This window comes from Myotis lucifugus, unplaced genomic scaffold (genome assembly GCF_000147115.1).
Source record: "Myotis lucifugus unplaced genomic scaffold, Myoluc2.0 scaffold_111, whole genome shotgun sequence".
Lineage (NCBI taxonomy): Eukaryota > Metazoa > Chordata > Mammalia > Chiroptera > Vespertilionidae > Myotis > Myotis lucifugus.
The window spans coordinates 2,420,092-2,443,819 of NW_005871159.1; the positions used below are offsets into that span (position 1 = coordinate 2,420,092).

The following is a 23,728-nucleotide window of genomic DNA, read 5'->3' on the forward strand; positions in this document are numbered from 1 at the left end:
AAATTTTGCTTATGCAGAGCATCTCATTTTCCCACAAAGCCACATATATGAGATACCATATGATAATTTTGCCATCCACGTAACTAAACAAAGTGGTGAACAGAAGAAATGGTGCAGAAACATTCTTAGACAATGAAGCCATGGTTTTGCCAGGAAGGAGGAAAGAGACAAGCTGGCCAGTATAGCAATCTCTTCCTGGATGAGAATTTTGCCAGTCTTGGGAAAAATATCCTCCCCTATTGAGAGAAAGATTTTGCTTTTGCAAACTCCAAATAGCTATTTCCTACAAAGCAGGTTCCCAGGGGGCCTAGAGAAGATGCTAAACGAGAATGAGTGCCAATAGACTCGTCTCACCGATTGTCTCTCCTAGTTTTCTTCTCTGTCTTAAGTCAGCTTCATAGCGTGCTCCTTACACAGAACAAGGGAACTTAAAGGCTGTTCACATGATAGGTATAAAAACGTACAGATACATACTCCCAGAGTGTCATGCTCACCCTCAGTATGTCTGGTTTCAGGGCCCAAGGTTTGTGGCAATGTCATAGAGAAGGAGCTTTGTGTGAGAGGGCGTATTCGTTTTCTATTGCTGCATAACAAATCACACAAATGTGGTGCCCTAAAATTACACAAATGTGTTATCTCTAGGCTTGATTAAATTCAATGCTTGCGTGGAGGCTTTGGGGATGAATCCACTTCCGAATGCATTCAGATTGCTGTAGAGTTTATTTCCTTGTAATTATAGAATTGAGGTCCCTATTTCCTTGCTGGCTTTTAGCCAATGTCTGCTCCATATTCATGGAGCCCACCTATTTTTTTCTCATGTGTTCCCTTCCATCTTAAAAGTAGTGATCCGTCAAGTCCTCTCACAGGGTGACTCTCTCTTCCTTCTTTATTTGCCACAGCAGGAGAAAGCTCTCCTCCTTTAAGGGCTCATGTGTTTAATTGGGTCCACTCACATAATCCTGGATATTCTCTGCACCTTAAGGTAAACTGTTCTATGTAACATAGTGTGTTCATAGAACTGCAATCTGATCCTATTCATAGGTTCCTGGGATTAGCAAATCGATGGGAGGTCACTTTAGAAATTCTGCCAACCACTAATAGCTTTGGCATTTCAATAGCTAAACTTCCACTAAAAAATAAATATATTTCATTTTACAATATGACAAAGAATATTTTTTTAAAATGAAGCAGTAGAAGGGGGAAGAAGAAGAGAAAGTAGGTAAAGAAATTTGAGAGCAAAAATCAAGTTGCTACCAAAAGAAAGAGAAGCAATATAAAATGTATCCTTCCAGAATTTCAGATAAGAGACAAAATATAGAACTAAGACCCCCATGGGGAAACCCTAGTTTAAAAAAGGCAGATTGAACATAGGTATATCTCTGTTCCCTCTACTTGACTGAAATTACTTAAAATAATACAAATGAATAAAAATAGTGTAAGTCAAAAAGGATAAAGGAGCCAGGAGAAAACTGAGCAACTCACAACAGAGGCCAACAAAGTTTTGAAAGATGGGAAACAGGTTCATGGAACTGACCAAGCCAAGCGAGGATGTTTAAATTCAGATGCCTCTAGAGCAGCGGTTCTCAACCTGTGGGCCGCGACCCCTTTGGGGGTCGAACGACCCTTTCACAGGGGCCGCCTAAGACCATGGGAAAACACATATATAATTACATATTGTTTTTGTGATTAATCACTATGCTTTAATGATGTTCAATTTGTAACAACGAAAATACATCCTGCATATCAGATATTTACATTACGATTCATAACAGTAGCAAAATTACAGTTATGAAGTAGCAACGAAAATAATTTTATGGTTGGGGGTCACCACAACATGAGGAACTGTATTAAAGGGTCGCGGCATTAGGAAGGTTGAGAACCACTGCTCCAGAGGATAAACACCAGGGGAGCCCAATTCTTCGCTGTGCATTATTTTAATTAAAAAACAGATAGCATTCCATTTCTCCCCACAAAGCAAACTTTGGTAGCTTTTTGAAAGCAGGAAATAGTCCTCCTGAAAAGTAGATATTTGATATGGCCTCAATCTGTTGACATGCATAAATTCCATTAACAATAGTGCTTGGTGCTTTTTCACTGAGAGCCCTGTGTCCCTAGACTAATTTCTGCTGTCTCAGGGTCAATTCATTAGGTTGTTAATGTATGATCAAAGTTGAAAGAACAGGACCGGCCAGCCGTGGGGCCTACACAGGGCTTCAGGGTTGTTTACCATACTGTGCAATTCTTAGGAACATGGGAATCCTTGCTAATTCTCACTCAATCCCTTAGGATGAAGCAGTTCTCATTCTGCAGATATTTATTCAGGTATTCTTAAGAAGCAGCCTGTCCTTATCTTCATGTTATTTGCTTTTTAGCCTTATGTCTAAATTTTAAGAAAATTTTTCTTAAAATACTAGAGGAATAGAGAGAAATGGGGGATACAATACATCCCTACAGAAAACTGATGCAATAATATACATAGTTTCTTATTAAATCAGAAATATCTGAGTCAAAGTGAAAACACACTGGCTACAACAGATTGTGGGCAATAAAGGTAATCTTTTTCTGAAGCCATCTCACATCCTTATGATAAAATGATGTCCACACACATACTAGTATGTGCATGTACCTAAACTTGTTCTCAGTCTGCTCTCTTTGCTGGGTTTCCTCTGTTCTACTTCCACTGCTTCTACTCTTTGACATTTCCCTCCTTCTAGTAAAACGCTAAATATTCACTGAGACTTTTTAAAATATATAATATAAAAATCACTCATGGTTAAATGTCAACCTATTAGAAAAGCTCAGTGCTGTAAAATCTAAATAAAATTTAGCAATAGACTAGCTATTTTTCTCTCTAGTCACTCATACATCTAATACACTAGAAGAACCGAGAGGGATCTAAATGAAATTGGGCTAAAGGAAAGAAACCATATTTAAACATAAGCTAGCATGCATTAGCATAATTTTTTAAGATTCCTGATTCTTATATTATCATGCATAATATCATAATAACATTAATAAAATATTGAAGGGTTAGTGGTTGGTAAAACTTTTTAAGATTTAATAGATTTTGTACAATCATGCAACCAGGAGCATGCTTCAATTCTAAGCCAACAGTTCCCCAACTCTTCAAATCAACCAGAATTCAGAAAAAAATGCTTGAGTTTTCTTTTTATATATTCCATACATATAAATGTACTGTAGGAAAGAGGACACCTATCTCCATTGTAAAGACATAACATATAACACAAAAACACTAGCTAAGCTTTCGTATAAATATGTTGCTCTGTGTATAAAAAGGCAATCAATGTATTAGTTGAATACGCCTCAGATGTAAAGATACTACTTTTTGCTTTTTACTTTAGAATAACTTGCCCATTCATTGGAGTGATTGTACAGGAGTAACTAATACCCATTACATATTAATTGCTTATTTATTAGCACTACCACATATAAGATGCAAAAGCAGTAACAGCAGCATAATCTATAAGAATATGAGTGCTCTCATATGTCACTGAGTAATATAGCTCAGAATCTGAATAAGTTTCCTATTTCAGGGACCCAACATCACCTCAACTTGTGCATGGGTTTGAGCTTGTATTTCCAGTGGCAGGACAAGTTTATAGGGACTACCCATGTTGCTCATGGTGAGCCCTCTACAGCCAAGCAGCAAGCCTTTGTGAGGTGGCTAGTTTTATATATCTTTTCTAAGCATTATGCCAAGTTCATATTGTCTCTCAGGCTGGTTCTTTTGTATCTGATAAAAATTGGGGCTTGGGACTCCAACAGTCTTGACCTCATGGCAGATTCCTTACATGAACTTCATTCCTTTGCTAACGTAGTCTATAAAATTGAGAGTAATGTACCCCTGCCTTTCCTTAATATGTGCTTCACAGACTTCAGTTACTAAGATCAGGGAAACATTCTGGTAAATTTACTTCTGAAATGTGTATTGAATGGAAATCTAGTGGAGAACTTCAAAATACAAGCTTACAGAGTCAGAATAACACAGCACAAAGTATATTACAGATCCTACACAGGCCTGTGCCAAGAACATCTTTGGCATCATTGATGCTCCTGCCTCACACAATTTGACAAAGGTGTCCTTTCAGAACTTTATCATCCTAGATTAAAGAAAGCCCAATCAGGGCATAGCTTCAGCCTAGTAAACTCCTGATCATCACTCCAACATTTTCCAAAGTATAAGTCCTTCCTCAGTACCTACAGGCAAAATTATTATCATCTTTCTCCCTCGGTACTGAAGTTTTAGCTCATAACTCTATGGAATGGTGATAGGAACTGTTTTTGTTAATATCTGTTTCACCTTAGCCACCCCGGAATCTAAACTACTGCTTAAATTCATTACACTAATAAATAATCAAATGAAATGAAAACAAGTGGCTTTAGAAAAATCTCTTCCTACATGCTTTTCACTTTAAAGTACCAAAATATAATGTCTTTGACTACTTAGGGAATAGAATAATCATAAATATATAGATAGTTTTAATAAAGAATTTTTAAATTGAGAATTTAAGTCTACAAATGGCTCCTTAAGTTTTCATTCTTACCTAAAGAAACAGAAAGGTTACATAATTCAGTATAAATAGATTGACATGTACAATACGCACCCAAGAAATCGGCCCTAATTTGAGTTATTATAATTAGTACTTACCCATAGCCAATGACTCCCTCTGAGTGAGTCACCAGTAAGGCTCCAATAGTCATATTCAGCATACTCTCTAGTACTCCAGTCTGTTGAGCGGTGATAACCTGGTGAGCCAAATTCTGTAATTTGTCGCTTGATAAGGATGGAATCCACCCAGGGCTCCTTACTGTTGGCAGATCACCAATTTCAATGACCATCACTTTTGACATAGTTTCCATGGTGGTTGGTAGGGGAACCCTGTATGAGTTCATTTCCGTCATGAGAGGTCTACGTTGACCAGCTCTATAATAACTGGTACAAGGTACAGTTGGGCAATTGCGCTTTCTTTTTGCTCTATGGTCAGCAATGGCCTTTAAGGTTGCTTCATTGCCAGGCATATCATAAATAAATCTAATTTGGTCTTGGCTAATCTGTAAGAATTCAGTTAGTCTTTCAAGGGTCACCACTTCCCAGCCTTTTTCTAGGACTGAAAACAGCACAGTGAAGGCCAAATGAATGGAAACACCTGAGCGTATTTCAACCAGCTCCTCTCCTTGTAGAACAACATACAAGAGGTTATCCATGATGCTGAAATAGTTGGAACCAACAGACTCATCCAGCAATGAGGAAGTTGATTGAACCAGAATAGGTGGGATGAAACTTTCCCCTAAGAAAACATGGGGGCTCTGGAGTTCATGGTAGAATACAGCCAACAGAAGTTTGGAGGTACTTTTGTTCCCCAATAGAAAAAAACGCAAAACGTGAGGAGTCTGATCCACAAAGCAGACCTTGGTGGTTTCCCTGGTGGGTAAAATGGAATAGAAAGTGGATACAGACCCTGAAGTAGAGCAGGAAGTATTGGCATTTACACCACTGAAGGTGTCAACAAAACTACTAGTCACAGAAACAACAGGATATAACTTCCTCATTACCCAAGTGGCATTAACAATGTCAAGAATTAAGATCACTTGGTCAGTCTCTTTGCAGATGTAGCCTTGTATCAGGGATCGGTATGTGCATTTCTGTTCTTCTCTAAATGTACCTATAAAATAAAGAAAAATAAACAGGTGACATGTGAACCACCATTGCTCAAAGATGATTTGCAATCCATCACGATCATCATCATCTGTAACCACATGAAACATTTTTTGAACACTTCGGTGTGCTAGATACCGAGACTGCAAAGAAATCTTGGGCAAAATATTAAAGACACATACATTAAATAACAGCTATTTAATGTAATGTAAATGTATATGTTATATAATAAATGTAATTTAAAGTTAATAATGGCTGTAATTGCTAAGTGTAAAAACAGTGAATACATAAAATAATTAAGAAAAAGGGAATGATAACTAAGGTCTCCATAGTGAACAACAACAACAATAAAACAAACAGGAGAGAATAGGGTAATACTTGAGTCAATGGGTAAAGAAGTAAATTAAGGGAGCTGTAACAGAAAATGTATGGCAATATATTAAAAATGAAGAGGTATATTCTGACCAGATTGTGAAAGAGTTTGGATATCAAACTATATAATTTTCTCATACTTTCTTTTTCTGTATATGAACAGTAAAGAAATACCAGAAGAGGGGAAAAAAGTAATAATTTGGGGAGAGTTGGGGGTAATCAGGGCTAACAAAAATATTTAAAGAAACAGCATTATCCATATCCCACCATTTCTAATCATCCTGTCTATGAACCTAGAGTAGTTCTTGTTCTGAATCCACAGAGATAAATCTTCCAGCAAAGAATTCCTTTGATTTAAAATCGATATTCACAAAATTGTCTTGTATTGTTTTCTAGATTTTTGTACTTGCCTTATTGCAAGTTCATCAAAGTTGCCTAAGAACTGCAAGCAACAAATAAAAACTCAAGTTATTACTAATGAAGGATTTACTAAATATGAGCATGATCTCTCCTCCTATGTCCTTCTTTCCACATGATATGATTAGGAATTTGTGCCAAAGCTGCCTATATATCAATAAATTTAATTACCAAAATGTGGCTGTAAAAGTAGGGCACGTGGTTTACTTGTGCCTCACACTAATAGCAACAGCAGTCAAAATTATAAGGGAAATTGTGAAATACCTTAAACTAAATGATAATAAAATTTTAACATATCAAAATGTGTGGGATGCAGTGAAACAGTACTTTGAAGGAAATTTATAACTTTAAATTCTTTTTAATAAAATATATTTTATTGATTTTTTACAGAGAGGAAGGGAGAGAGATAGAGAGTTAGAAACATCAATGAGAGAGAAACATCGATCAGCTGCCTCCTGCAAACCTCCTACTGGGGATGTGCCCGCAACCAAGGTACATGCCCTTGACCGGAATGGAACCTGGGACCTTTCAGTCCACAGGCCGACACTCTAACCACTGAGCCAAACCAGTTACAGCAACATTAAATTCTTATATTACAAAAGAGTTGTCTAAAAATAATTTCTTATTCCATTACCCTAAATGCTTTTTAAAAAGAACAAAGCAAACCAAACATAAGTAATAATAAAGTAAATAATAAATATAAAGGCAGAAATCAATGAAATAGAAAAGAAGCAAACAAAATCAGAGAATGTAAGCAAAGCTAAAACTTGTTTCTTAGAAAATATCCCCAAACTGAATAACCCTTCATTAGATTGCTCAAGGCAAAAATAAAGAGAACAGAAAACACCATTCCAAGAATTAAAGAAGGATTAATATTACAGATGCTGTGGATGAAGGTTAAGACATCATTACAAACTTTCTCCCAACAAATTCAACAATTTAGATGAAATAGACAACTTTCTTGAAAACTGACATAAAACACAAAATTTTAATTGTTCTGTCTCTTAAATCAAATTCACTAAATTGAAATATAAATTATTATTAATTAAGCACATAAACATAAAATCTAGGGAAAAGTAATATTAATTAATTACCCAATACACCTCTGTATTACTTTTTTCCTATAGTTTTGTTGGACACTTTTGTAGATCTCCTATATCTGACAACAATGTTGTAATATTTTCTATAGGGATAACAGAAAGATAATTCAGTTGTTTCTTTAATCTGGATGATTGACATTGTTGTTATTGTTTTTATCACGATAGTTTAGAAGAGTTCTTTTCAGCTTCACAACTCATAACTGGTAATATATAAATGTTTAAAATTATTGTCAAATATGGAAAATTTCCTAGAAAGGTTTTCTCATGTGTGAGCTATAATATTTGAATAAATTTGCACAGAGTAATTTTTATGACACTGTCATTAAAACATACTTCTCTTTCACCTCTCATGTTCTTCTCAGTCCTTAGGATTCATTCACATCACAGTGTGACCTAGGGCCTTGTTCCTGTGTGTCATAGCATTGTAAGTTGACATGGGTGGCTAGTAAGAACTTTACATAGATGTGATTGTGAACCACAAAAACCACATCCTATTAAACTTATATCAAATGAATATCCAATTCAACTTCCCTTAGCTCGATCCTAAAAGTGCTTGTGGCTATTCCATTGCCACCCAACCTCCTAGTACTATGATGGAGAATTTAGAGTGGAAACAGTATTATTTCAAATTTTAGTTAAAAATATTCAATTTTAAAAATTTTACAAAAACATAGGGCTATATAGACATATTGCTAGGATTCCTTTTGGAGTCTTAGAAGTGGCCCATGTAAGTGAGGACCCTGAAACCTAAACTTGATCAGCTTCATGGGACTTCCCTGAAACCTCAGTCAGCCGTGCTGTGGAGAGCAAATGCACTCACGCCTTGGGTATGTCTAATGAGATGGCATGGACAAACAGGATGGCTGGGTTCACTGAAGCTTGGGTTTCTACCAACAAAGGACAGAGGGTCACAGGTATTAAAGATATTTGCAAATGTCTATATATATAAAAAGCCAGTGACCAGAATGCAGTAACAACCTGAATGACTGGTCGCTATGATGCCCACTGCAGCCAGCAAACCAGCCTGATGGGGGTGGGGCCGGCTGGCCAACCTCCTGTGGCCCCTCCCCCAGTCAGCCCCGCCCCTGATTGGCCTCTCCCACCCCTATTGAGGCTGAGGCAGCCAGCCAACCCCACTGTGACCCTTCCCCCTGGCTGGCCCCGCCCCTGATTGTTCTGCAGCCCCTCCTCCCAGCCAGCCCTGCCCCTGATTGCCCCCTACCCTAATAGGGGGCGGTGCCAATGGCCAACCTCCTTCAGTCCCTCCCCCGAGACAGCCCCACCCCCGATGGGCCCCACCACCCTGATCTGCCCGCGGCCCCTTCCCCCAGCCAGCTTTGGCCCCGATCGCCCCCCACACACACACACCAATTGGGGGTGGGGATGGCTTGCCAACCTCCCATGGCCCCTCCCCCAGCCGCTGATCCCCGTTCAACACCCCCCACCCCAATCAGAGGCGGCCTGCCAGCCAATTGCCCATGGCTACTCCCCCCAGCCAGCCCGGCTCTGATCTGGCCCAATCATGGCCAGCCAGCTGGCCAACCTCACACTGTCTCCTCCTCCTGATAGGCTTGGCCTCGATCTGCCCCAACTGGGGCCAGGCTGGCCGGACCCCACCCATGCACAAATTCGTGCACTGGGCCTCTAGTCTAATTATAATGAAGTACAGCACACCTCAGTTGCATAAGGAAGGGAATGAAATGAGGGTACTAATGTATGTCAAACAAAGGCACATGGCAGTGGGTTTAATGTCACAAGGAAAGGGCTCTTGAACAAGTGAACTGGAAAGACACTTCAGTTCATGATTTTGAAAGTTGATGGTGAGGACAATGTCAATGTTATTACTGTGTCAATAAGTAGTAAGGTAGAAAAAAAAAGCGTACTTAAAAAAGTAACAACACCAACTAACATTTAGGTATTTAGATGTCAGATATTTTCCTAGAGAAGCCTTGAAGATGAGTTGAAGAGTAAGAGTCGGAACATGCACACAATGACTAGATCACACATAAAAATAAAATTCTGACCCACAATCTGCAGTGAACAGTCCAAGAAGCAGCCCATCATCAGGAGCAACCAGTCCAGGATGACCAAACAATAGCCCCAGAAATAATTAGCATAACATAACCAGTACTTAGGTAATAACTGTCAGTTTCCCTAATTCTTCTCTCCCTCCCTCCCTCCCTCCCTGCCTCCCTTCTTTTCTTTCTTCCTTCTTTCCCTCTCCTTTCTTCTATCCTCAGTACCCTTTACCTAAAACTTCTTAATGGCAGGTTTAATTATCTTTAGTTCAGAGGTAGAAAAATTGACTTGCCCTGACTGGGTCACTCAGCTGGTTGGAGTGTCATCCCATTCATCCAAAGGTTGTGGGTTCAATTTCCAGTAAGGGCACATATACAGGTTGCCGGTTTGATCCCTGGTTGGGGCACATATGGGAAGAAACCGATTGATGTTTCTCTCTCACATTCATCTCTCTCTCTCTCTCTCTCTCTCTCTCTCTCTCTCTCTCTTTCCCCTCTCTCTAAAATCAATAATAATAATAAAATATCCTCAAGTGAGGATAAAAAAAGAAAAATTGACTTACAGCAATTTTGATTCACATAATTACTTAGTAATAGTAACAAGGAAGAGATGGAAGAGAAAAGCATACTTTCAAAATTCTATGCCTCTGGCAAAATAAAATGTCATCTGAATAACTTCATTTTGGGGTTATATTTAGATGTAGGGTCAGCTGTGGTGATTAATACTGTGAGAAAGCTGCTATAATAATCAGGATTTCTCTCTACCCAAATCCATTAAAAGGAACTCACAGAAAGATTTTTAGTTATTTGGTTAATCACAATTTTGATGGGATTCCATTGGCTTTTTTATATTATCATTTGGCCTTTTTAATACTTTAGCATACTATCCCAGAAGTATAAACAGACAGCCTCAAATTCAACAAAGGTGATAGCCTAAAGATGATCAACAAACTTGGAATCTTGTGTTCACTTATAAGAAATCAGGTTTTGTTTCTCCAGAATTTTACCGATGACTGAGAGACAGGGTGGTTTATCAGTATCTTACCATCCACTTTCCTATTTTGTCTTCAAAGTTAATCAATTCTAGTATGTAAATTTTAATGTGAAGCAAAAATAAAGCACACCATGTGGGCAATACTTTGGGGTTCCAGAGTTGCTAATTGGGTATAGTTATTAATTGGGGGAGAGAATACACATTAACTAGGAAGAGAGGGCTGTGCACACAGCCAAACAGGTGTCATAGGTCATTCTCCCAGTCACAGCAGGCAGGGGCCACGGTGACAGTCCACTCTCCCTTCTAAATAGAGTCTATCTTTTCTTCCTCTAGATTTCTTTCCTTCCTGCTTTTCTCAGTTGGGGAAGGTTTTATTTTGAGTAATGATTATCTTTCTCACTTGTTTTTGCCTTTTCTTTTCCCACTTCTCCAAATGGCTTTATCTGCCAGTCACAATTTTTGTGGTCTGCAATTCTGATCACTTTTAAATGAAACCCATGCTGGCTTTGGTAATCATAATGTCATTTACAATTTACCACTAAACACGTTTATTCAGTTAGTAGCACACTGGAGAAAGAGAACTCCATATGAACTCACCGTGAAAAGCCTAATCTGATTATTTCCTCATGAAAATCCAGGCAGGGGTGCTTGTAAGAGGGGCTGAGAGAAGAAGGGGGGGTGAGGGGGGAGGAGGAAGAAAGCAAAGTCTGACCACAGCTGACTTTCATAATCAATGTGAATAGATAAGTGACACAGCCTGTCAGGGGCAGCCGTCCAGTCACCCCAGGGCATTCCTCTAAAAAAAGGCAAAAGTGGACAGGACTTAATAAATGCTGGGAGACCAGCAAGTATTGGCTTGGCATATGCTATTGCATTCAAGATGGACAAGAACAGTGATAAAGTCCAGAAGCTCTTCTTTAAGTGGGGGAAATTAGATTAAGCAGGTTGTATTTGTGAGTCTATGTGTGCACATGGCACTTGCTGTGTGTATACTTTGACATCCTAAAATAGCCTAGACATACACCATGCTCAGCCTGTCTTTCCCTGGATTGGAAACCGTGGACCTAAACACCAAGAAAGAGGCATGTTAGGAATGTCTGATGGAGGAGGAGAAAGAGGAGACGGTGCATACGTGTATGAGTGTGTCCACATGTACACTCAGGTTGCTTCCAGGGTTCTAACACATATTAACTTCGTGTCAATATTTGTCCTTCCTGTCGTGAAATGAGGATTTTCCACCTCATTTCACGTTTGAAAAGAAAATATGCCAAAGGGGTAGTCTTTGCTAGAAAAAAAAATTAAAAGAAAAGAAAATAGAAACAACTTCCATCCTTTATTTAGAAAAATGGATCGCAAGGAAAGGAAAAAAAAGTATTTTTAAAATTAATGTTTTGACTCAAAGGCACATAGAATCCTTCCATCTTCCCCTTTTCAACAAAAAGGAAAAACTTATATGTTTAAAATTGAATGAAACACATCAACATTAATGATTTTTTCCTCAAGGTTAATACCACCATTTCCTGCAATACATTTTTTTAGCCATTTTGTGATGATTTCACAATTCATGGTACAGTAAAGTATAGAAAATTTTGACAAAAACAAAATATATAATCATTCTCTTATTTTCAAGAAATGAAAAGAAATCATCTACAATTCTTTTCTGTCAAACAACATTTATACCTCGTTATTTGTAATTTAACAAATATAAATGGCCACAGATTTAATAAAGTGAAGACAGGTTGAATTTATTCTCATTCATATATGTTGTCATAGATCCTCAGGGTTTGAGGAGTGGAACTCCAAAATCTCAAAGCTATGCTCCTAAAATACATAAAGGGAGTAACTGAAATTTGGGAAAAAAGTTGAAGAAAATATATTTTGGTCATATTAGAAATAATAGAGAAAAACAGTCTACTTTTTTTAGAATGGGGGATTCTAGCTAAAATTATGTTTTTTAACTTCAAAAATAAGGGCCATGCCTTATGTGTGTAAGGTGAAGGTAAATTGAGAGTGATGTTCTGTTGCATAGTAGACTCAGTAGAGATGACAGAAAATGCCACCTTGTTAATTTGGAGTCTAGAATTATAGGTCTTTAAAGTCTATTGAATGACTATAATATGGTAGTTGTAGTCATTGTAAGAGGGATGAGGTATATATATTTGAACATATACCTCCTAGTATACACACATATAGTGGTATTATAGAAAATGTAATTTGACAAACTTCAAGTTCATTTAGTTGAAAAAGAACAGCATGGGTTAAAAATTTTGGTCCTGGCCCTCAAGATGAAGGCATTTCCAGGTTGGGTTTCCTAACCTGCTAGACAGTGGCACTGAGTAGAATGGTCTCTTACCGAGGATGCGGGCACATCCCCAGTAGGAGGTGTGTAGGAGGCAGCTGATTGATGTTTCTCTCTCATCAATGTTTCTAACTCTCTATCCCTCTCCCTTCCTCTCTGTGAAAAATCAATAAAATATATTTTAAAAAAAAAGTTTTGGTCCTGGAGCTTCAAGATGAAGGCATTTCCAGGTTGGGTTTCCTAACTTGCTAGACAGTGGCACTGAGTAGAATGGTCTCTTACCGAGGAAGACAGCGCTCGAAAAGCTGGTGACTGGTGTGGTGAAATAGCTCCCAACTCTCGGGAGATAAGAGAAGGTAGAGAAGAAATCACCAAGTGTGAAGATTGCTCAAAAGGACTGAAGATACCTCACGGGACCCGGAATACACACATCTGCAGGCCTGACGGGCTGATGGACTTCAGGAGCAACAGGTTAGAGAACCTGTCCCAACCTTATGAACAATCTCACCAAGGTTCTTGTACTTGGGTCTGGTTTCCAAGAGACATTATATCTTGCAAAGATAATAATAGAATACATTTGCCAACTAATCTGAGAAAAATGAAAAACCACATAAGACCACCCACTACATGAGACAAGGATGTCTGTAAGGCCGTAAGTTCTCTGGATGAGTATTTTAAAATACTTTTCCCTTTTTCATAAGAGTGTTACTTTGAGGGGGCAAAATGATCAGGAGATGAAACTAAGTGATAAAATGGCGAAGAGGATTGGTGGGTAGTAGGGTCAGATATGGAACAAAAAGACCCTTCTTCTGAATCAACCATTTTTCCATTTTTTAATTAAAAAAATTTACTGTTATTGGTGAGAATCCATTCATCTATAAAAGTCCACCAGTAGAAGTTCCAGATGATCATTTTGTATTCTTTTACTACATTTTCTTGAAATAAGTGGCTTAGAAAGTGTTTTTATATTATTGTCATTTTGTTGTATTATGATGTGACCGGCAAACATCAGTGGGCATGGTCTCAATTATGTTTGATTCTGTGAATACAACCTTGAAAACAGCCAAAGCAAATGCAAGCTCAGGAAGTATAGCTTAGGGCAGTCGTGGGCAAACTACGGCCCGCGGGCCGGATCCGGCCCGTTTGAAATGAATAAAACTAAAAAAAAAAAAAAGACCGTACCCTTTTATGTAATGATGTTTACTTTGAATTTATATTAGTTCACACAAACACTCCATCCATGCCTTTGTTCCGGCCCTCAGGTCCAGTTTATGAACCCATTGTGGCCCTCGAGTCAAAAAGTTTGCCCACCCCTGGCTTAGGGGGTGAGAGATCAAGTTTTTGAGTCACAGAAACTTGCATTGCATCCTGGCTGTAAAACCACAGGCAAGTTATATATCCTCTCTTAGACTCAGTTAACCCATTTGTACAAAGGCTTGAGACTAGTCCCCAATTCATAGGCTGAAGAACAGGATTAAATGAGGTGATGTATATGCAGAGTTGGGACAAAATGTGCCAATAAATATAAGCTGTTATGTTCACTGTAATCAAGAAAGGTGTGTTTCTTAGAATACTTCACACTCTCCTTTTGCCTTTTTTGGCATTGTCCCCATCTCAAACTAATAACATTTGCCTTGGAGTCAGAAACAGCATCTGTAAGCATTGCAAGCAGTCATAATGAACAATGTTGAAAGAAGCAGGCTACAGGTGAAGGAAATTCTAACATGTGAACATAAGAAATGCATAAGTACCCTCTGTTTTTTTTAAATATGGGCAAGAAATACATACATACATACACACATACATACACATATGCATGTGTATCTATAAGTAGGACACCTATTTTTTCCACAAATAAATACATAAATATTCAAAATGATTTTCCTTTTCATCTAATCTTCACTTTTCCCCTTATTCCTTTTGTAATACTCTCCATGCCTACCCCACTCTTTCTCTCCACCCTCCTACTTCTTTTTCACAAGCAAACCTTGCCTGCCAGATTTAAAGAAAGTGATGTTCATGGCTCAGATTAAAGGCATGGGCAGCCAACAGCATTCCTTACAAATACAATTCGGTTCACTCTTTCCCCAGAATGATAAACTGATCCCTTCCCCAGCCCTCGGTTTGAAGCTGCAGCAGTAATTCTGTTGGATGCCAAAACGAAAATGAATGTGACTGTGCCATGCCCAGCTCTGAGCTGTGGCTGTAATGAGATTTGAATGGGAAGCCCCGGACACAATAAATCTACGCCATATGTGACCATTTCCTGTGTCAGTTCCTTTCTCATAACCAGTGGAGACTTTTTTTTCCCCTCTCATGACCCCACACCATGACTCTGAAATCTTTCATGGCTGCTTATGGGCCTCAGGCTTTTTACAGCAGTTGTATAAATAAATGAATTTGACAGCAAACATCATAACAGTTAGCAGTAATGTGTGTTTGCCACAAGTGCCTATACGACTCACTGGAGAAATGGCAGAGGAAACAGCTTGTTTTGTTACCTAAACAAAAGTAGTTTCGTTTGACAAGTGGTGAAAGAATTAGTCAAATAAACTTGAAATCCACTAGGACTATTTTTGCCAAGTTTCCCTGCCAGTGAAATGTTCCCAGCTCCTTAATGCCCATGACTCACAAGAGATAAATTTCCCCTTTTTATTCTGAGATAAAGATCTGGGCTGGGAATATAAAACCTTTGACTGACATTTTATATTAATCTTCTTTTCAAGGCAACACTGTCCTGCATGGGAACTCAGACACAGCAAAGAGTTTCCAAGGGAGCTGGTGGCAGACAAGCCCTGAAGGGTAGTTCAGGTGGGAAGGAGGGGAGGTGACTATAATGACCCAACTCACTGTTTACCTGTTGAAAACAAACGGAAGCTTACCTATGAGTGCTTCCTTTTCCTTCACATTTTATTTAACTCAAGAAAAAAAAAATCTCTACACCAGTTACTAAAAGAAAGGGAGTTAACATTTTCCCTATATCTCCATAGTCCCAGGTAAAATGAAGTCAAGTTGCCTATATTCCATGAATTTGTGGTCGATTTTACATAAGGACAAAAAGAGCACACATTTTCCTTAATTATATAATTTGGTTGCTTTAGGAGTCCTTACATATTTCTGCCCCTCCACTGGCATCTCAATGCCAATCCCACTGTCCCAGCTGGGAATGATGTTATAGCGCAGTGGTTATTCTAAAGACCTGGTTATTTACATGGACTCTGGCTGCAAAGTGTGTAGGTGCAAATGCTGGCTCTGCTAGTTACTCTTCACTATGCCTCAGTTTCCTCCTTTGCAAAGTGGGAAGAAGGATGGTATGGTATCAAGTTCATAAGGTGGCTATGATAAAGAAATGTATTTTGAAAGGCTCTAAACAGTGCGCCTGGGACATAGCAAGTGTTACTATTATTACGCCAAACAAAGAAACTTGGGTAACTGTCTCTTTAGAAACAGCAGAGCACTTCCCTATGAGAGCTTGATTTTGGCAACTAATCTGCGGAATGAAATTAAAACGTTTGAGGGAAAACCATAATAGCACCTTCATTTAACCCAATTACAATTAATTTCAAGGTATAGTACAGCACTACTTTAAATAAAAATATCATCTGTACCTTGAAAATATTGTAGTTTTTTGGGTGTAGTCATTTCCACTCTTTATACAGTGGTAGTCTTTGTCATGGTTGAGTAATCATTACCTCTAGAATCTTCTGATATTCAACAGAGATGAAACTGATTCAGGGGAATGAAAGTTGAGAGCTATCACCAACTAATGGCTCTTAGTCCAGGTACATGTTCTGTTCTCAGTTTTTATCTTTTTCAATTTAATTACAGGCACACCTTGTTTTACTGAGCTCCACTTTATCGCACTTCATAAATGTTGCATTTTTTTTACAAATTGAAGGCAAGACCCTCCACCAGCAAAAAGATTACGACTTGTTTTATTGCGATGGTCTGGAATGAACCTGCAATATCTCTGAGGTATGCCTGTATTAAAGTGGTTCACTAAAGTGCTTTGTTTGCATGATAATATGCAATAAAGTACCTTAAAACTTTAAGGTCTGAATTATAATCAATGTGAACAGATATCTCAATTGATAGCCTATTACCTACATAACATATTCCTAGTGTCTATTAACTAACAGATAAATACATGCAAACCTGCATTTCTCTAAATCTTTATTTACATGGAGAAAATCAGAAATATCAATGAGTTTCACTGTGCAAAAGTAAATTGACTAAGTTTTGCCCTTAGAGCGATAGCAATAAAACTTGAAAAAGGTGTGTCAACTGAAGGGAGGGAACCATATGACTTTGTAAAACAATGATGATTCAAGAGGGGGCAAAATGGGATTGGCTGTAAGTCGAGGGAGGGGTGGGATTTGCTAGAAAGTGACATATATGCAGTGACATAATCCTATGGTAAAACAGGTTTAAATGATACTCCGTTTATAGTAACATGAACTGAAAACCCCATCTTGTCATTGCTCCCAGTTGCACTGCTACATCTAGGCAACTCCTCAAATTGGTCTGTGAGAAAATGATTGTGTCCCTTAGGCAATTTCACTGTTGAGAAATGTCATCTGACAATATGCTCTCCTTGCTACTTCCAAATCCTTCCCCCAGATCTGTTTAGGACACATATCCTGTCTCAGGATTCCCACAGGTGGAGATTTCAAGAGGTAAATAACTCCAGCTATTCACACCCGACTTGGTGACCAAGACCAACACACAGAGCTGAGCAATGTCTTTTTTTGGTGGACCAGCCACTTCTACTGCCTCTTAAACAGCAAATGAATACTGCCACCTTGTAAATTCTGTTTTCCTGAGTTAAAGAGAAAAATGAGGGGCTGGAAAACCCTAAAAGATCGGTAAGCTTAATCAAGCATTGTGCAGCTGTAAAAATAACTGCCCAGTGATTTCATTATTTTTAGGGTATGTGTGTCAACACATATAAAGCTATATAAGGCTAGGCTTGACAGGCTTGTACTTCCCCCATATTCTCATGGTTGAGTAGAATTATCAGTTAGTCATTAATCATTGAACAGAGGTATCACGTGTCCCTTTTGGGCCACACAACTTAATGCAAAGAGTTGGGAAACTACGAGCCTTAGGCCAAATCCAGCCCATTGGCTATAAGTGCAAATAAAGTTTTATTGGAACATAGCTCATATTCATTTGTTTACATATGTGAACTGTTATTAATTCTGCTTTTGCACTGTAATAGCAGAGTTGAATCATTGTGGAAGAAGTTCTATTGCCTGCCTAGTTTTAAGTATTTACTATTTGGCCTTTTACATAAAATGTTTGCCAAATCTAAAAGTTTTAAGGTATCTCTGAGGCAGTGACCAGCAAAGTACAAGGTGGACACTGATCTCTACCAACCAGAGATAGACAAGAAGTGTAATCAAGAAATAAACCTTTCTTGTGCTCAGCTGTTGATATTTGCAGGTGTGTGCTATGGTATTCTAATAGCCTATCCTGAAGGATATAGCATCTTTGCTATTCTCAGATGTATCTTTTTCTCTGAACATTTATAATATATCCTGCTTTAAGGAAGGAAACAAAGACCATAAAAGGACTCTTTTAAAAAAATGTTTTTGGCCTCAGGAGACAGGATGAGGACAAGTATTATTTGAATTATCTATCAACATTTAGACTTGAACTTTGCCCTCTCTCACATACATTTTTTTACATAGTTTATCCCAATATTTGCTTCATCTAATACCTGAAAACCAATCTTTTCTGTTAAAGCTTTTTCAAATACAAATCCCATGAATCCCTGAAAATCTGCCTTCCTTGACATTGTGATATAAAGATGAAATGTCCTCAATATACTGTGCACAGAAGGTTGTTGATGTGATTAGGACAAGAAATTTCCATATTCCCAGAATTGGCATTCTGGAGTCTTTCTGAATTAGTTCTTGCACTTGGGTTTTGGCAGTTTTAATATGGGTGAAAAATGCATACAGTGGGATCTACTTGCTTATTTTGCTGTGCCCAGATCTTCCACTTTGGAGGAAAAAGAAGCAGGTGCATTTTCTGGCAGAAAACAACATGGTCCCTCTCACAGAAGGTCAAGGTGAGTGGACAGCCTATCCCTGCTGCTCTCTGTAAGCAGGAAATGAAGCATCCTGGTGTCAGCCAAGAAAGGGAGAGCCAAGGGGAATCTCACCAGGACAAGTGCTATGATCTGATGGACAGAGACACTAGTTTGATGATGTCACTTCCAATTTATTTTCTTCCTCCTTCTGGTGACCTTTGGCAACAGAAGGCTATTATGCACCTTAGCTTCCTTACCATGTGTACAAAGCAATATACTAGTACATGGATATTTATCTACGGAGATATTGCATAAAACTTCATTGTACTATTGTCCATGAAGTATGGCAGGAGAACATGGGTTGAAAGAGGAGGCAGCCACCCAAACAATCTGCTCACTGAAGGTAACAAATATGATCCAGGAGGGAGAGTTGAAGGGAATCAGGATCAGGTTAACCAGATGCTGTCCAGTCATTTGAACAAATAATTTTTTAGGATTCTTAAAAATAAGATCCTAGGCCAGGGGCTCCCAGGTAAGCTACTTCCAAGTTATCTTTTAAGTTCATCAGCTTCACTTGAAACCAGGTGCAACACAATTCAGCAAGGTGAAGGGGTTTAAAGGACATTTGGAATTCAATTTTGAGCAAGAAAACATAGCTAGATTACTGAGATGCACAATGGGCACCAGACATTCAGAGAGAATGGCTTATTTATAGCACAGGCTTTATACAAACTGGGAGGCAAAGTAGTGGCTGAAGCTGTAAGAACAGGTACTGTTCTTATATGTGCAGATGTCAGTAAGTGCTACATACAGGCTCAACATGAAAAAGAATAACTGATTAAGCAAAATTTTTGTTACTATACTCAACCATATATAAAATTTAAGAATCATAGCAGCTGTGGACTATGGTTTGCATATAAAGCTGATCTTTTCAATTTGGATGAAGTCTGGTATAGAATCACGAAATCAGTCGTCATCTTGGGCATTATCTAACCATCTCAGATTTTTGTAAATTCTTGGGCAGGGTGGGTAATGAGGAGAGGGAATGGTAAAATAATCTCCTTTTCTACTTCCTTTATTGTAAGCATTAATCTAACACTATTTATTGGGCATTTATCATTATCCTGATAGTGACTTAGCCTCTGGGAATATGATAGTGAAAAATAAAAGGAGAGGCACAGTGTTTGCCTTCATGGAACTTAGAGCTATGTCTCTAGTAACACATTTGCCTTCTCTTTTAGAGACAGTAGGCTTATGAGTTATTTGAGTACAGATATCAGCCTTTCTCATCTTAGCATATCTCCCTCCCCTCCCATACACTAGCACCAGTGCCTGATAGACACACTGTCAGAAAGAAGAAACATCAAAATTTCCTGAGTGTATTCTATGTGCCAAGTACTGTTAGAATCATTCAACATGTCTTATTTTATTTAATCATTATGACAAACTGAGAGGTTTTTATTGTTTTCATTTTCCAAATAAGGAAAGTGGTATTGAAACTGGGCTTAAATGACTCCAAATGGCAAACCAGACTTTAGAAGCAGCCTAGATCCCTGAGTCACCACCAGGAGCACAGCTGCCAGGGCAGCTACCTACTCTTCTTCAGGCTGAGATGTGGGTGAAAGAAAAATTTCCTTTTCTTAAACAATTGAGATATGGGGAGGGTGAGAGGTATCTGTTAACTGGAGACAATTACTCTGCCTCACACAATATTCACATTTTGCATAAGTAAATGAAATAAATTTTAAAAGTGAATAAGTACACAGAGGCAAAAGAAAGAAAGAAAGAAAGAAAGAAAGAAAGAAAGAAAGAAAGAAAGAAAGAAAGAAAGAAAGAAAGGCTAAGGTGCCAGTTGGTTTAGAAGCAAAATTGAGAGAAAGACCAAATAAATGCCCTGACTTTCTGACTACCATGCCCTAAGACTTCATCTACCATTTTAGGAGGCTCCATTTAATGAAAGTATTGTTGCTCTCATGATGTTCTTGAGAATTGGCTACAGATGAGTTCTGCCTTCCTAGTGATCTTCACTTGGTGGCTAACTCAAAAACTAATTTGGGAGCCCTAACGACAGCTAAGGATTCAAAGCTCCACTAAGGTCTGGATACAAGAGCTCAAGCAGCTTGCTGCATACCAAGAAAATCAAAAACTCCAAAAAAGCTGGTTTAAAAATTGAAAAAAAAAAGTTTGGCAAAAGGGAAAGAACATATTTCTGATTCTTAAGGGATAGCTCATGTGCTTTCCATTGGCCTGCTCTGTGTCAAAGGCCAATTTCCATCCACTATGATACACTAAGTTAGTTATATGAATATTAAGTTTAGAGACATTCACCTACTGGGTCAAAAGCAAAATTAGACCATATCTATTATTGGAAATTTTATCATTTCACTGACTATAAAATTCTTTTTGTTTGGATTTGATGCTTGTTTCCCCTGAAATACAAGATTTTCCAGATAAAATTAGCCACTGCTCTTTCAAGAATGGTTTTCCAGGCTAATAGGAACTGCCTCCTGGGAAAGTATTAGACCCCATAATGCATTTGGCCAATTTTTTGGTGCCATTGAAATTGTTAGGAATAAGAGTGGGAGAATTCCTTCCTGTCCTCTGAGACGATCAATTTATGCCCCAAAGCTTCAACCATATTATTCTTGTCTTAGGGCATAAGGACAATGTTATTATTGGTCATAAAATTAACCAATTTTTCCTCTCTTTTCTTTTCCTCTTCAGTATTTGACTCCCTGACCTTCCTCAACAGAAAAGTCTATGGCCTGATTATACACTGGGTATAGAAGTATTTCCTTTTATTTGTTTTGAAATCTCCCACTGTTAATTTCATTGAGAGCATATTTGTTCTCATATTATGAAATGGGGTAAAGAAAAATAGAAGAAGTAAAATTTTACTACTCCTATGAAATGTGAAATGTTTTATTCTTAGAAGCATTCTCCCAATGCTTTTAAGACTGTTCACTTTTGTAAGCTCATCATCCAGAAGTCCTACTCTGTGTTTACTCAACTTGTAGGTACATGGTTCACCCAATAACCCAAGATCCTTTGTCAATTGGTCCCATGTATTCTGTGCAAACTCCACTCTTTTCCAAAGCAACTTCTTTGTTCTAACAGACTCAAAATGGAAAAAATGTTTCACATCAAGGGCTGGTGCCCATCTCTGGCAGTGGTGCCCAAGTATTGTCTTAGGGAGGATTACAAGGACATCTACAGACTCAGTTGGAAAAGTGTGGTGATAGATTAGCAGTCAACTGGGGTGAGGAGTAGTATATTCAGTGGAGCTTCAACAAAACTTGCTGTCAGGACAAACACCACTATATCTGCTATGCAAACACCTTGATCAATAGCTTATGTGAGTTTTTCATGTCCTCATGACCAGAATTCCATCTTCCAGAATTCTATCCAAATTCCATTCCACCAATTCACATCTGATATTCTTTAAATTTCTAAGAAGGTTCTTCTAACATTCTGTGCTGATTGGAGGATGGAAAAATCCATTCCATAATTTACTCTAAAGTAGAACATTATAAACACTGGCTAACAAATATCATTATAAAGTTTACTCTAAAATTGTCCCAGATAGATGGCAGCTTTGGCTGACAATGCCTAGCCTGAATTTAGAAAGGCACTAGAGATTAAGGGTGAAAAGCCTTTGAACCATTGATTATGCTCTCTCTTGTAAAGAAGGATGATTGCTCTTTGACTTTATAAGTTACACTAGAGGCCCGGGTGCATATTGAAAGGAAATTAATTAGAAGGTGGCCGGCGGGGCAGGACTGGGCGAGAAGGTCTGGACACACCCTGAAGCCCACCTCCTGTGGTCCCTCCCGGACGGCGCTGTGGCTCGAAAGTTGTCTGCAGAGTGAGTGGGGTCCCTCCGGCAGGTGGGGTCCCTCAGCCTGGCCTGTGGGGATCAGGCCGAAACCAGCTCTCCAACATCCCCAGAGGGGTCCCGGATTGCAAGAGGGCAGTTCTCAGGTGATGTACCCTGGAATTGGGCTCCCTCCTCTCTGGTTCCAGTTGCATCACCTAAAAAACGCAGCTGCCAAGTCAACGCAGCTCAGCAGTTCCTGCATTGAGTGTCTGCCCCCTGGTGGTCAGTGCGGATCATAGTTACCACTCAGACAGTTGGCCGGTCACTTAGGCTTTTTTATATAGAGACTAGAGGCCCAGTGCACAAAATTCATGCACAAGGGGGGTGGGGGTGGGGGTTGTGTCCCTCAGCCCAGCCTGCACCCTCTCCAACCTGGGACCCCTCAAAAAATGTCCGACTGCCCGTAAACGAGCAGTCAGACATACCTCTCACAATCCAGGACTGCTGGCTCACAACTGCTCGCCTGCTTGCCTGATTGCCCCTAACCGCTTCTGCCTGCCAGCCTGATCACCACCTAACCACTCCCCTGCCAGCCTGATTGATGCCTAACTGCTCCCCTACCAGCCCAATTGCCCCTAACTGCCCTCCCCTGCCGGCCTGGTCCCTCCCAACTGCCCTCCCCTGCTGGCCATCTTGTGGCGGCCATCTTGTGTCCACATGGGGGTGGTCATCTTGTGTGTTGGAGTGATGGTCAATTTGCATATTACATCTTTATTATATAGGATGATTAGACTTGGTGCACTTTAAAACCACACCAAAAGCTGGAGTTCTTTGCAAAGAACCAGGGTGCTTTACCTCTGACCTCATCTTCTGCTACTTCTCCTCTGTGTCACTGTGCTCAGATCATTCACCCCACTGGGAGTCTCTGCCAAGGCAGAACTCTTCTTCCAGATATTCAAGTAGTTCATTTTCACACCTTTTTCATCTTTGCTCACTT

The 23,728-nt window shown here is 39.0% G+C and overlaps 1 protein-coding gene across 1 annotated transcript in view; it reads right to left on the bottom strand.

Moving 5' to 3' along the window:
* PKHD1 (PKHD1, fibrocystin/polyductin) overlaps positions 1 to 23,728 on the bottom strand; it is a 385,419-nt gene that overhangs the window by 26,076 nt on the left and 335,615 nt on the right. Inside the window, exon 59 of the mRNA XM_023757718.1 lies at positions 4,670 to 5,684. Within this exon, the coding sequence (XP_023613486.1) occupies positions 4,670 to 5,684 (1,015 nt within the window). The remainder of the gene's footprint in view (positions 1 to 4,669; positions 5,685 to 23,728) is intronic.